This window comes from Brassica rapa, chromosome A10 (genome assembly GCF_000309985.2).
Source record: "Brassica rapa cultivar Chiifu-401-42 chromosome A10, CAAS_Brap_v3.01, whole genome shotgun sequence".
NCBI classification, from domain to species: Eukaryota; Viridiplantae; Streptophyta; class Magnoliopsida; order Brassicales; family Brassicaceae; genus Brassica; species Brassica rapa.
Window position 1 is genome coordinate 5105973 of NC_024804.2, and position 15496 is coordinate 5121468.

General features: G+C 35.8%; 2 protein-coding genes across 2 annotated transcripts; both read left to right on the forward strand.

Annotated features, from left to right (window-relative positions):
* The first annotated feature begins 53 nt into the window (after nt 1–53).
* Nucleotides 54–1601, forward strand: LOC103847722 (photosystem II 22 kDa protein, chloroplastic). The gene is made up of 4 exons (XM_009124807.3): nt 54–352; nt 444–557; nt 639–882; nt 1208–1601. Exons 1-4 carry the CDS (start codon nt 161–163, stop codon nt 1453–1455), a joined length of 798 nt encoding a protein of 265 aa, XP_009123055.1. The 5' UTR covers nt 54–160; the 3' UTR covers nt 1456–1601.
* A 12672-nt stretch (nt 1602–14273) lies between these two features.
* Nucleotides 14274–14930, forward strand: LOC117129296. Its single transcript, XM_033282858.1, has one exon. The coding sequence runs from the start codon at nt 14274–14276 to the stop codon at nt 14928–14930; it is 657 nt and encodes a 218-aa protein (XP_033138749.1).
* The last annotated feature ends 566 nt before the right edge of the window (nt 14931–15496 follow it).

Here is a 15496-nt window from a genome sequence, read left to right on the forward strand (position 1 = left end):
TTCACAAAGACTAAAGAAATTGGGAGACGTGGATGGACTGTAAGCCCGTCAACAGATTTCCTTGATATCTCTTAATCTCTTTAGTTTCACACCACAACACTTCACTGATCCTTTCTCTCATCCTCAAACGCTGCAAGCAGCACACCACACAAAATACAAAATGGCTCAAACCATGCTGCTTACTTCGGGAGTTTCTGCGAACCAATTCTTAAGGAACAAGAACCCTCTCGCTCAGCCCAAAGTTCACCATTTCTTCCTCTCGGGAAACTCTCATGTTGTTCTACCATCTCGAAGACCATCATTAGTACCTCTTGCCATCTTCAAACCCAAAACCAAAGCTGCTCCCAAAAAGGTTTTCAGAGACCCTTTTTACTTGCAACACAAGAACCGCCTCTTGTGTCTAGATGGTTGGTTATGTTGAGATTTTTTTTTCAACATTTTAGGTTGAGAAGGTGAAGCCAAAGGTTGAAGACGGTATCTTCGGAACATCTGGTGGGATAGGTTTCACGAAGCAGAACGAGCTCTTTGTGGGTCGTGTTGCTATGATCGGTTTCGCTGTAAGTCTACTCTCTTTTTCTATGAGACGCACATACTGTCGTTACAAGAAGAAGCCTATGAATGTTGAGTTTTATGAATAGGCATCGTTGCTGGGTGAGGCGTTAACAGGGAAAGGTATATTAGCACAGTTGAATCTGGAGACAGGGATACCGATTTACGAAGCAGAACCATTACTTCTCTTCTTCATATTGTTCACTCTGTTGGGTGCTATCGGAGCTCTTGGGGACAGAGGAAAATTCGTCGACGATCCTCCCACCGGACTTGAGAAAGCCGTCATTCCTCCCGGCAAAGGCGTCCGATCTGCTCTCGGTCTTAAAGAACAAGGTCTCTTTTCTCAAGATTCCCTTTCTCTGTTTGTTGCAAATGCCATTGGTCTGAACAACTAATGTGCCAAATATAACTGGATGGGTCTATCTAGTAGTAATAGAGACCCTTAGTGCTATGCCCAAAATTAGATTAGTCCTTAGTCTAATTTACCAAGGATAAACTAAAGCATAAATATCCGTAATTGGTGTTTGAATCAGGGATAGTGTCTGAATTTACTTTTATGTTGATTTATCTATACGACTATACCCTAAGATACACATATGATATTACTTAAGAGTTGTGAGGTCTAATCTGTAAATGTTTGTTGTTTAATTGTGTGAAGGTCCATTGTTTGGGTTCACGAAGGCAAACGAGTTGTTCGTAGGAAGATTGGCACAGTTGGGAATAGCATTTTCATTGATAGGAGAGATTATAACCGGGAAAGGAGCCTTGGCTCAACTCAACATTGAGACTGGTATTCCAATTCAAGATATTGAACCCCTCGTCCTCTTAAACGTTGCTTTCTTCTTCTTTGCTGCCATTAATCCTGGTAATGGAAAGTTCATTACTGATGATGGTGAAGAAAGGTAAACTCTTTATGTACTTAAAATTTGTGGTTTGTGAGCCCATCTTCATGTTGAGACAAAAGGACATGGACAGCTTAAACTGTTGTAATTCTTAAATCCTCTTGTTTTTACTTGAATTTTCAGATTATATATAGTTTCACAACCACCTAAGTGATTAGTGTTATTGCATCTCTCAACAGACATAAAGTCGTTATTTTGGCGGATAATAAATTAAATAAGTTAATACATGTGATGAGCTTATTTGATTACTAGTGGTTGGCCCACCCTATGGTATACTAAAAATTATTTTATTTGAAATTTTTTAAATTTTATGAAACATTATATAAACTATTCTAAATAAAAAGCAATATCATAAACTAACAAATAATAAACAGAGTTTTTGAGAACATATTGTTTTTTCAGTAAACGTTTTTTGGTTTGAATTAAAAATAACATTAACATTCATCATTTTGTATACATAATACAAAAATAACAGAAGTGATTCAGAAAAATGTAATGGCATTTTCTTCTATTTTCTTTTACTTTGACTTAAATTCTTTAGAGGTATAGACAGAGACTCATTAGAGCTGGTTAGATATGCAGAAAGTGAATGCCAAGCCTGGTTTGATGCGAATGAAGTGCCACAACTAGTGATACAGGAAAGCAACACTGAGGAACCCCAAGTCTTAAGCTTGGGGAATATTTGCTTGCTAGATGGATCATGGACATCTACTGATCACTTCAGTGGATGTGGATGGGTGTGGATGGACAATGGGAGCAACATACAGCTTATGGGGACAAGAAATATCACTAGACGCGAATCAGCCCTGCATTCGGAACTTGAAGCACTGCGGTGGGCAATGGAGAATATGCTCCAACACTCGACATGCCAGAGTTTTGGGACAGACTGCAAGGACCTGATCGCAATGTTAAAAGAACCTCATGCTTGGCCAAGCTTTGCGACGGAACTGGAGAGGATAGAGACGCTTCAAATATGCTTCCCGGAATTCAGCATCATTCATGTACCAAGAGCGCGCAATCAGACTTCAGACTTTTTAGCTAAAACTGCGAGATCCTTCCATAGGGAGTTACTTTTTATTGGTTGTTCTATTCCGGTCTGGTTACCTAGACCACCTCTAGCTTGAGTAATAGAATGACTTTCGACGTCAAAAAAAAAAAAAAAAGGCTTAAAGAAAAGAAAGACTGAAGTTTAAACTAATAAAAATTTATTTATTTCAAGAACTCTCAAGTTTATTTTTTTTACATGATAATAAATTAATCCACGTACAAACTAAATCAATAAAAGTATAATAGAGAAATTTGATAAAATAATTAAACCTAATTTTAAGTACTATATAAATAGTTTCAATAATATCAAAAATAATAATTAGTATATTTTAATTTAACAGCAAATGATGTTTTAGAATATATATTTGTATGAGAGAATAATTATATTTTGAATGAAAAGTCAGTTAATGTTTTACTGATTATGTTTTGCTAATTATTATATAGCTTTTGACGAACTCTAGTTAATAACAAAATTATATGTTGAAATTTTTTCTCTGATTTTTAATATATTTTTGAAAATTAGTATTTATAAACTAATAAAACATGATACTTCAAAGTATGAGCCAAACTGTTTAATAACAAATTATTTGTTGGAAGTTTTTTTTTTTACTTTGGTTACATACCACTTTATATCAAATAATTTAATCAAAAAATTAATATGAGCCAAACGGTAACTAAATGAAAAAAAACTTAAATATAATGTAACCATTAATAATCTAGATATCAAGATGAACCAAAACCGATATACATGTTCATTGAAATTTGCTTTTCTTTTCATCGATAGTGAATCTATCCTGTAACTTTTGTGTTGGATTTGTATTGAATAAAAGCTTATTACTCATATCTCATCAAACGTTCCCTTCTCAGTTTTTATTACATAATAACATCAAGAACTTTGTTAAACATATATAGATTACATAATTAAATGAAATAAAATAATCAAAGAATATGTTAGCTTTATATTATAAATCCCAGAAAAGGCACAATACACACAATCTTTCTCAACGAATATTGAACTTCTCTCGGACTGTCACACCTGCATCGACACATGTCCTTTCACAACATGATAAGTGTTCTCCTTATAAAATGCTTGTCCATATAAAACGCCAGAAAACTATCTCAGGAGAACAACTATTAGCTTTGATGTTATAAAATCGTAGCTTCTTTCCAGTCTCAATCAGAACTCCACAAGAATGGTTTCCATCATTTTATTTTGCCAAGTCCTCACTGGTTCTTGTATCCTAGAACAGCTCACAGACATTGTTATCTTCTTCCTATTTTCTGGGACCTTGGCTCTGCATCTTCCCACTTCTATTCAGAACAGTTTTGAGGCTTAGACTCATCTTTGCAACTCTATACCGAGTTTCCAACAGCATGACCTTTGTCTGAAAATTGAAAAACCCTTCATCTTAAAAATTCAACGACCATCAAAAAATGTCTTTAAAGCTACAACGTAAAAAAAACAGTTAAAATATTTAACAACTAAGAATACTTGAAATCTAAATAATTCTTTTTTTTCGAATGAATGTTAAATTTATTCATTTGAAAAGCCTTTATACAACTAGTGCATCCTTTGAGTAAATCTATTGTACCCAACTATTATATGTAAGCTATTTACATTCTAGTTTGGAACCAAAACTGCATTAGCTTCTCCATTCCTTTGATTCTCTTTCCCCTCATCACGCTTATCTTGTTTCGAATTCCTTTCTCTACCATTCGATTGAGCGCTAGAAGGGGCAACGGTTTATCTCCATGTTTTATCTTGTTTCTCTCTCCCCACACTGCATACAATGTAGCATGAAGGGCATATCTCAAACAGAACTTACTCATCTTCTCCCTTTTCTCATCCACAGCTAAAGCCAACATTTCTGACCAGACATTAGTATAGGAGCTTCGTAAGACACCTTTAGCTATGTATTTCCAAACCTGAGTTGAAAAGGAACACTCAAATAATAGATGATCTCTTGATTCTGCAGCACTTTTACAGAGAACACAAGTAGTGTCAAGCCCTTGACACCATAAAGCTACTCTGTCCAGTGTTGACATTCTATTACGAGCAGCCAGCCACATCATAAACGCATATTTTGGAGTAGCTTGAGAGATCCAAACACCTTTAGCCCATAAACATTGAGATTTACATTCTCGCAGCTGCTGCCATGTTTCAAATGTTGAGAAACTCTTAGCGTATCCAGATTTCCTTTTCCACAAACATAAATCCTCTCTCTTCATCAAAACTCCTCACAATATCACTCATCTCAGTCTCAATGTCTTTCAGCTGCTCCGTACGATGCCTTCTTCTTCTTCTGGTATTAAGAACCACCTCCTCCAAGGTCGCTTCTCTTCTTACTCCCATATCTATAACTACACGATCACCCAGTATGTCAAACAGAGGACCTTTCTCAGACCATTTGTCAAACCAGAAAGATGTATGTCTCCCATTCCCCACTTCTTTCATATAGAACAGCTTCGCGACCTCTCTTAGTTCCAACATCTTCCGCCACATCCATGATCCATTTTGCACATTAGACTTTACTTCCCAAAAGCTCTTTCCTTTCAGAAGATTTACCCTAATCCATTTCCCCCATAAGGAGTCTCCCGAAAGCATCCTCCATATCAGTTTCAGCCCATACACTTTGTTAACTTCTTTCAATTTCCGAATCCCCAAACCTCCCTCACTCTTAACATTACAAAGCTCATCCCACACAATTTTTGCTCCCGTTGATTTAAGTCTAGGGCCCGTCCATAGAAACGCTGCACAGATTTTCTCCACCTCCTTAATACAATTACTTGGGAGTCTAAAGACTGATATCCAGAAGTTCACTATACTCAACAGCTCAGATTTTATCAAAAGCAATCTCCCCGCATAGGATAAGAATCTACAAGTCCAGGAGCTAACCTTGTTTCTGATCTTTTCCAGTAGCGGAGTATAGTCTTGACTTCTCATCGCCTTAGTCATAAGAGGTAGACCTAAGTACCTCACAGGTAACTCTCCTTCAGCAAAAGGAAAATTCCTTAATATACTTCTTTTCTCATCCTCCTGAACTCCCGCCATATAAATCGTGGATTTCTCTAAGCTTATCCGTAACCCCGACCACGTTTGAAATGCATCAAAGACAGAGAGAGCTCCTTCTATGGATCTTTTAGAGCCTTCCACAAAAACCATCAGATCATCAGCAAAGCAAAGGTGTGTGAGAGAGAGACTTTGACATCCCGGATGAAATTTAAACTTCCTTTCTGCCACCGCTCTATCAAATCTCCTCGATAGCACATTCATACATAAGACAAAAAGATAAGGGGACAGAAAACACCCTTGACGCAGCCCTCTCGAACTCTGAAAATAGCCAGCAAGGTCCCCATTCACTTGCACAGAGAAAGACGGGCTTGTGATGCATAGCTTGATCATATGGATAAACTTCTCAGGAAACCCCAGTGCACTCAAACTCCTCAACACAAACTCCCATTGCACGGAATCAAACGCTTTAGCAATGTCTATTTTCATCAGACATCTTGGAGAAACCGTCTCTTTATGATAATCTTTCACTAACTCTGACGCCAATAGAACATTCTCCATTAGAAGTCTGCCTTCCACAAACGCAGATTGATTCTCCGAGATGATTCTTGGGAGTAGCCGCTTCAATCTGTTAGCCAAAATCTTCGAAACAACCTTATAAAGAACATTGCAGCACGCTATCGGTTGATAATCTCTCATCTCCAGCGAGTCAACCTTTTAAGGAATGAGTGCAAGGATAGTTGAGTTAACTCCTTTAGGTAAGAATCCAAACCTGAAGACTGATTGGACTGCAGTAGCGAAATCTCTGGATAACACTGACGATGTTGTTTTGAAAAACTCGCATGGATAACCGTCTGGCCCCGGAGATTTGTTGTTTGGCATAGCAAAGAGAACCCTGCGGAATTCTTCTTCAGATACATCAGCTTCTAACAGTCGACAATCCTCTGATGTACATCTAAATGTAAGCAACTCTTGCAGGTCTTCCTCTGAAGCTCCTTCATAGCTCTCAGGTTTTTGGTTAAGGAATTCCGAAAAGAAATTTTCTGCTTCCTGTTTTATCTCCAGATGTGTAGAAACAACTCTCCCATTTGAACACCTGATTTCTCTAATCATGTTCTGAGCTTCTCTAGATTTAATTGCTCTGTGGAACGTCTTGTTATTCTGGTCCCCCACGTCTAACCAATGCAATTTAGCTTTCTGTTTCAAAAAATCTTCTTCAAGACTCGCCACCTGCAGCCATTCTCCATATGCCTCAGCCTCTTCTTGAATAGCAACATCACTGGGAGATACTAAAGTAGCACCCTGCTTGATACAGAGAACCTCCAAAGCCTCCTTAGTTCTTTTGGTTAGATTACCAATCTTCTCTCTTCCCATCTCACAAATCAACGGTTTTAATCCTTTCAGTTTTTTTGAGAATCTGAACACTGCCGAGGTTGAATGAAACAAGACCTCTGTCGAATCCCAGTAACCTTGAACCATTGAAAGAAATCCAGGAATGTTTCCTAACGCATTAACATACTTAAAAGGCTTCCTAATCTTCTCAACTGGTGGATAAAGATGAACCTTACACCTCATGTGGTCTGAGCAACCACCCGGCTCAAATACCGCATATGCAGACCTGAAACGATGTAAAGCTTCTTCATTAATCAGTACTCTATCCAACTTTCTGCAGATGACTCCTTCTTCTCTTTTATTACACCACGTAAAGCGTGGCCCTTGATACGCCATATCCGTAAGTTGGCATTGTAATACCACTTCCTAAAACTCTCTCATACCACTCGGAATTCTCCCCGTAGTTACGAAATTTGAACTCTCCGAACCTTCTAGTATCTCGTTAAAATCTCCCATAATCATCCAAGCTTTACTTTTGAAACTGGGAGAGTTATGATGTTGAGCAAGATCTTCCCATAACACTCTTCTTTCTTCCATCTGATTACTCGCATATATACATGTGTAGTAAAAACCCTCCTCCCCTTGCAACTCCACTAGACAGGTAACTAGTTGATCCGTCTTACATCATCTCTTCAAATAAGCCAGATTCTTCCTCCACTACTATCTTCATAGTTAGTAATAGAAGACCAACCCTTGAATACATAACTCAATATCTTCTCTGCTTTCCTTTCCTTCACTCTAGTTTCCAATATACATCCAAACTTCATCTCTTTATTGCTTAGCCAATCACCAACAACGGAATGTTTCAAAGATTTGTTAAAGCCGCACACATTCCAGAAAAAACTCGCCATTTTAGAGATTGCATCTAGAAGACCTTTTCCCCTTTGGATGAACCTCTGGAGCTTTAGTCTTCTGAACTCTCTTCCCCCCTTTTGACATTACTGACTTATCTTTCTCTTTGGATCTTAATATCTCATCTTCTAATAGATCACTCTCCAATACCTCAATATTCTCGATTTTCTCTCTTGCTTGTTTTCCTCCCTCATGCCCCTCCAGTTGTAAAATTTCACCTTCCTCTGCTTCATCAAGACTTAACACAGAATACTTCGAAGCTGAAATCTGAACTCCACCTGGTTCTCTTTGTGGAGTTGATTGAACCCTTCCAATCTTATCCGGAGACACCAGCGCCCAAGTATTACTATTATCCTCTTTACTTATTGTATCTTCTTTCACTACTTTATTTTCTGATGTCTCAATACTTTCCCTTCTCAATGTCCTTCCTTCCCGGTCCTGTGACTCATCATCCTTTTCCCCTGCTTTCTCAACACTCCCTCCTGCTCCTCCAATATTTATGTTACCTTCTCTTACTTCACTTTCCCCTTGCTGTTTTCCTCTCTTCTTCATTACACAAACCTTCTCTGTGTGTCCCCATTTCTCACAGCAGTTACATCTAGACGGTAACCACGGATAGTAGAACTCTGCTGTAAATTCCTTCCCCTCCAAAGTAAAATCTATCTCCTTAGGCAAGCTCTTTGATACATCAACATTCACAAAGACCTTTGCTTCTTCAAAATTTGAACACGCAATGGTCTCTGGATGAAGACGCACCGGAAATCCCACAGCACTAGTCATAAAACTTAATGCCTCCCATGAAAACATATGGAGTGGAACCTTTCTCAGATGAACCCACATCGGTATAGCTTCTTCCTCTTGTTTTTCTTCCTCAGTTTTTGGAGTCCATTTCTTCACCACCATTGGTACTCAAGCTATATTCCACATACCCCTTTTTATAACTTTCTCCCGAGCTTTCTGACTTGTTATCTTGAATCTCATCGTATTAGCATTGACATCATACACCTCAATCTTAGCCTTAGCTTCTCCATAACTCCATATCTTGTTCACCACCATATGAACCCTGGCTATATGAGGCGCAATATCCAAAAATTTCCCAACAACAAAATCTTCCCATAAAGGAGTCGAATCAGAAAGAATATCTTCCGGAATCACCACCTTGTGCTTACCATTCGTCGATGTTATCTCAACCTCGTATTTCTTCAAACTTCTCTTATCCTGCGCCACTGAAACCCAGCTTGGATTCCCTTTCTTCAGATCTACCACCATCACCCCTTTTGCTTCTTCAGAACCTTCCACAAACCCATCCCTCACATCCTGCTCCTTCCGATCACTCTCCGGAGGTTCAGATGAGCCCAGCGAAACAGCCGAATCCATCGGAAACCTTGATTTCGAAATCGCACTCAGAATCACCAAAATATCGCCTCAGTCAAAACGCAGCGTTTTTAATCTAAATAATTAATCTTACCTGCTATCCTTTTAAGAGAGTAAATCTTGCATAAAGAGAATTCAATACACCAGAGCTATATCTTCAAGCACCTATCAGAAAACCAATCTACATGTGTAAAGGAAAATATATCAAGTCGATTCACATAAAAAGAAACTGAGACCAAAAATGAAGAGAAGACAAGTATCACTGTATAAGGTAACTTCATTCTAGAGGATGAGATACAAAGTTAATCTAATATATATCAATCTATGACTCTCAAAGTAGATAGAGACGTGAGATCCATATGACTTAGATAGAAGAGTTGTTCAACGAAGAAATGGGACAGGAAGTTTGTGATGTGACGGAAACAAACCAAGCTTTGAGGGGAAAATATTCTATGTATGCTTAGATACATAACATAATTTTGGGCAGTCACGCACATCGGCACATGTGAACGATTCTTTCCTCAAGTCCCAAAACAAATCATCATGAAGTCTAAACAAAGTGTTAATAAAACAGAAAAAGATGCATCAACCGCTACCGTGACCACTTAGCATCATTTTACCAATTTGGAGAAAAATCCATATCGATAGTATTAAGGAGAGAAAAAGGATAAAGATTGAAACTTTATTTGCGAAGCTTTTGTTCAAAACAATCAACAGTCTAATTTTTTCACAGGAATATAACAAACAATTGGAATTTGCAGGACATGAGAACCTAGGACTGAAATCCAAAAAAAAAAAAAATCTAGAACTAATGATTTAATGGTTAGAAAGATAGACTGCAAAATGATGAGCTGTGGCTAAGAAGCCCTACGGGTGAATACATATACTGAATAAATTTTCTAATGAAGGCAGAGAAGATGAATGGGTGAGAAATAGTGAGCTGCTTGGATTGAATGAAGTCATTAAGAGCAATCACTTAACTGAAATATAATTATAACGTCGTCGAAGGTGCACATATGGTGGTCCATGGCGGAAAAGTAAAAGTGTTACGTCGTCGGAGACGCAAACTCCATATGAGTTAGATAGAAGATAAAACCAAAGACCTGGTCTTCGTGGGGAGAAAACGTAATCGAATTCCAAGAGAGGACTCGTAATCTATTGTAAGAATCTATAAAAAACAAAGACAGAGCTAGCCGGAGTTACCTTCTCATTCAGGAAAAGCATATTAGGGATCCCGTATAACTGTGGTTATTCATCGCAGAGAACGGACCGTTTTATAGTGAAAAGTCTCAAGCGGCTACCTTTGATGATGTTTAATTCAGAGAGAGAGTGGGATGAATAGTGGGAAAGCAATAAATGATGAGAAAACGGACGACGGTAGAACTTACATGGCTCTCCTCTAAGTTTCAAAGAGACGAAGAGCTAGGGGGAGGAGCCAAATCCTGATCGCAGGAGCTAGAAAGAAGATGGGCCAGTTAGTAAGAGTAAACTAGTAGCCCAAAAAGTTAGAAAAAACCCTTGTTTAAGAACTCGCTAGACGCTAATCGGGCGCTCGGTGTGGGTTTAGCGCCTAATCAATAAATCGGGAATTATACGGAGATTAATAGGGGATTAGTTTTTGTAATTATTTATTACTAGGTGTTGTGCCCGCGATGCGGGTTTAAACATTTTCATAAATTTGAAAAGTTCTTTGTACACTATATTCATAATTTTAATAAAAAAATTATTTGATTAATATTTAATTATATAATTTACGTTTTTAACTTTTTACTATAATACTTTTTCAGATAACACTACAATATATATATATATATATATATATATATATATATATATATTATCTTATTTTTAATTATATTTTTAGATTTTGGTTAATTCAATATTCTATTTTTAATTATATAATTAAGAATTTTATTTGATTAATATTTAGTTATATAATTCATGTTTTTAACTTTTTACTAAAATACTTTTTCATATAACATTTCAATATATACAAAAATTATCTTTTTAAGTTATATTTTCAGATTTTGGATAACTCTTACGATTATTAATTTTAATCAATATAGAAATTATCTTTTTTTAATTATATTTTAGATTTTGGTTAACTCAATATTCTATTTTTAATTATATAATTAAGAATTAGATTTGATTAATATTAGTTATATAATTTATGTTTTTAACTTTTTACTAAAAGACTTTTTTAGATAACAATACAATATATACAGAAATTATCTCTTTTTAAAATTATATTTTCAGATTTTGGATAATTCTTTCTATTATTAATTTTAATCAATTATCTAATTAAATAAATTAAAATTTCGTTTTTATTTTTTAATTTAGTTATAGATTTTATTCATTAAGGATATAAACGATATTAACCACTCTAACTTTTAACGTGAGAGCTCGATTCCAAAAACTTACTTCGCAAATAATAGTATAGATAAATATATGTATATATATTAGATAATGTGTATAACCACCAAGATGTCTTTCGGTCTAGTTATGGCATTGAGTATGTTGTGGCAGGTCCTGGTTTCTATTCTCACGCCCATCCTTTTTTTATATTAAGAAAGAAAAATTTTAAAAACACTTTAGCCAAAGTCCCACATCGACTAAATACAAAGAGAACGTGACTTGAAGACCTGTATAAATAGCTACATGTGGGTAGAGACAAATCTTGCAACAACTGGGCTTCTACAAAAGGCTCAACTTCTGCCTAATTAGTTAAATAAATCGGATTTAATCGGCTAAAAATTGGTTATTGTTAAGATTTGAGAGAAGATTTGTGAGAATGTGTTGTATATTTTTTTATTGCTTACACCACTATATATATAATGGTTCATACAAAGTGGAGTCAAAGAGAGAATTGATTACAAAGATACTCTACATAATGACATGGTCAAACTCATAAAGACTAAAGTTGGATGGGTCTTCCAACCTTAGTCTTTATGAGTTTGACCATGTCATTATCCATTCAACCTTAGTCTTTATGAGTTTGACCATGTCATTATGTAGAGTATCTTTGTAATCAATTCTCCTTTTGACTCCACCTTATATGAACCACTATATATAGTGGTGTAAGCAATAAGAAATATACAACACATTTTCACAAATCTTCTCTCAAATCTTAACACGTTATCAGCACGAGACTCTCTCCACCTGAGCAATCCCATCCGCCGGCGATCATCTCTTTTCCGGCCATCTCTTCCGGCCCTCAGCCTTGCTCCGCCGGCCAAGTCTATCCCTCTCACGGTTTTCCGGCCAGCTCCTCCACCTCTCTCTCAACCAGCTCATCTGCGGATCAGTTCTCTCTCACGGTGGTCCATTCAGATCAATTTGGTGTTTTCTAAAAGGTAAACTAATCTATCCATAAAATCTAAGAACACCACATATCTGAATCCTGATTATTAGATCTATTTGTATCATAAAACTTATAAAAATCTATAGATCTAAAATGATCACAAATATTAATCTTGAATCTAAGATCTATATGAATCTTGATTCTAAAATTATTTGAATCTCTAAAGATCTAAGAATCTCTAAAAAAAACTTATAAAACTTATTAATAATCTAAGATCTATATGAATCTTGTTTCTAAGAACTATTTAAAATTATAAAAGATATTAGAGAAAATCATAAACCCCTTTTAGCTAGCAAACCTTAAAATCGGTTCTCCTTTCTCCTATTTTGATCCGGCCTTAAATCCGGATTGACTAAAAGATTGAAACCCATAATCTTTGTTTGGCTGTATTACCGGCTGTATAGCCGGATGAATAAGCTGGCCATCAAAATCTTAATCCCATTCGATGTGCCCCCTTGTTTGTTTTATAACCAGATATGTATCTTGATGGCCATTATACATATCAATTCCCTAAATCATTTTTGCTTGATTTTAATCAATCCCCTAAACTCTAAGCAATAATCGGCTGAACCCCTAAATCCAAATTCGGCCATGATTTTTTCCGGCCATGACCTTTTGCGGCCACAATCTTTTCAGCCATAATCTTTCAGTCAAACCCAAAGATATCAAAACTGAAATCCTAATCAATGCATATCTTTGACCATTGATGTTTTATATTGTAACTGATCAAAATTTAAAATTTTTATGATTGTTTTAAATGCATATCTTTGACTAGGTAGTATTTATCAAAATATTATAACCTATAGTCTTGATTTAAATAGTTATGACATAGGCTAAAATAAATACTAAGTTGAAATCATTTGATCACATAGTTGTTTGTCAAAATTTATCTAAATCTAAACCGGCCTTGAAATCGGTTCATTATAGTTTGAACAAATGATATAAATTTATCTTGATCTAAAAACCAACCTTGAAAACTGATTTTGTGATGATTAAATTATATACTGATCATATATACATACCTGATAGCATCTATTAGATCAAACATGGATTAGTAAATTGTTAGATCATACACATATCATGAACTGATCATTTCCATGCATCCGCTTATCATATAGTTTTATTAAAACTGAGCATGCATACATATAATAGATCATTCTAATCATGGGGCATTTAAAATAAAATCTAAATTGGTTCATATTGCTTGCATCTAATTAGATTAAATCGGTTATTTTTAAAGTTAAGCATGTTTGTTTAATTGAAAACATAAACCAGCTTTGAAACCGATTGATTGAAAATCTAATTGAATTTGTTCTAGACATATCCTGAAAATTATAAAATTTTCTTGTCTTGGTTTACCCTGTAAGAGGGGGAAGGAATCGGTTTTTGCTTTATGATCTGTGAAAACCAAATATCCTCATGCATTAGGAATCACATATAGATTGTTTAAGTCCAATTCTTAGTTCTGAACATGCATTCAGCTATTTTTTGATCCATGCATTTGCTTGATATCATCCATCTTGCTTGATCTCATTTAATAAAATGATGATTGATCCTTATTCAAATTCTAAAGGGCCTTAATACCCTATATATATAATCAATCCAATTTGAATTATAATTAAAAAGATTACTAGATGGAATGATCAATTGATTATTCTCATACTAAGATTGCTTAAGCAAATAGATTATATGATTTGGAGGAAAGCCTTATTGAAATCATATATATTGATTTATTCTATTGCTTACATAGAATTCTGAGTGCTTGAATTACTCGTTAAATATTCAGATGTCCAGATTTGAACACTCAGATTACTCTGCCCTAAATCTCTCTGGAGATAATTACCTAGAATGGGTAAAGAATACTCTTGTTGCCCTGAGATCCAGAGGACTCGGACAATGCATCAATGAGTACAATGATATCATTGACAGTGAAAGGCATAGAGCTATAACGATTATTCGTTATCATCTCACTGAGGAACTAAGAGACCTGTATCTCCATGTTGAGGATCCTTGTGACCTTTGGTTACAGTTAAGGAAAAGGTTCAAACCGGTATCGTGGCAAAAAGCCAACCATGAATGGGAGATCTTCAGATTCCAGGATTTTGAATCCGTGGACAAATATAATTCTGCTCTGATGGATATTGCTTATAGTCTTGAACTATGCGGTGAAAAGATAACACATTATTCTTTATTTTATAAGACCTACTCCACATTCCATCCAAAGGATGTGCTGTTGTTACACACGGCTAAGAAGTTCACCACTTATAATGACCTTTTGTCATATCTTTTGGCTTCTGAACAAAGAAAGCAGAAAATCAAAGATACCATCAACAGATTTGACAAGCTTCAGAAAAGATACATTGAGCTAAAGAATAATAAGATGAGGCCTCCTATAGCTGATGAAGCTGAAGTTGAGCGCCATATGGCAACACATGCATTGTGAAGGCCATATTATATAATTGTCTTTTGACATTCTCATTTTCATGTTTCCTGAGTTTATGTTTCATGAATTGCTTTGATACGTTGCTTTATACACGACTTCATTAATAAAATGAATTGCTTTGAGTTCATGATCATTATCTTATTCAAACTGTTGTTTGATAAGAAACTATATCCATATGCTTTTATTGTGCCAAGATAAGTATGATTGAGGATTAATACCCCAACTCACTTTTCCAAAGAGTTCAAAGAAGCCTTTGACAAATGGCACGACATGCTCTGCCATCCAGGCTCAGTTATAAAATACTCTTGAACTCAACTGGACATTCCTTGAAAGAAAGGAAAAGAAGCTCGACCAAGGCTTTGCCTAAATGGCATTATATTCACCCTATAAGGTCCATTGAATTAAGAAGAGAAAATGGTTTCCAACAATGGACAAAAGGGAATAAGAGTACCTAAATTAAAATCGCCTAAGTGGTCGAGACTACATTCTCTATTGATCTAGTGATCAATATGATATTAGGCAAATGGCCAGGGCAATCATGTTTGATTAACCCACGAAATTTATCA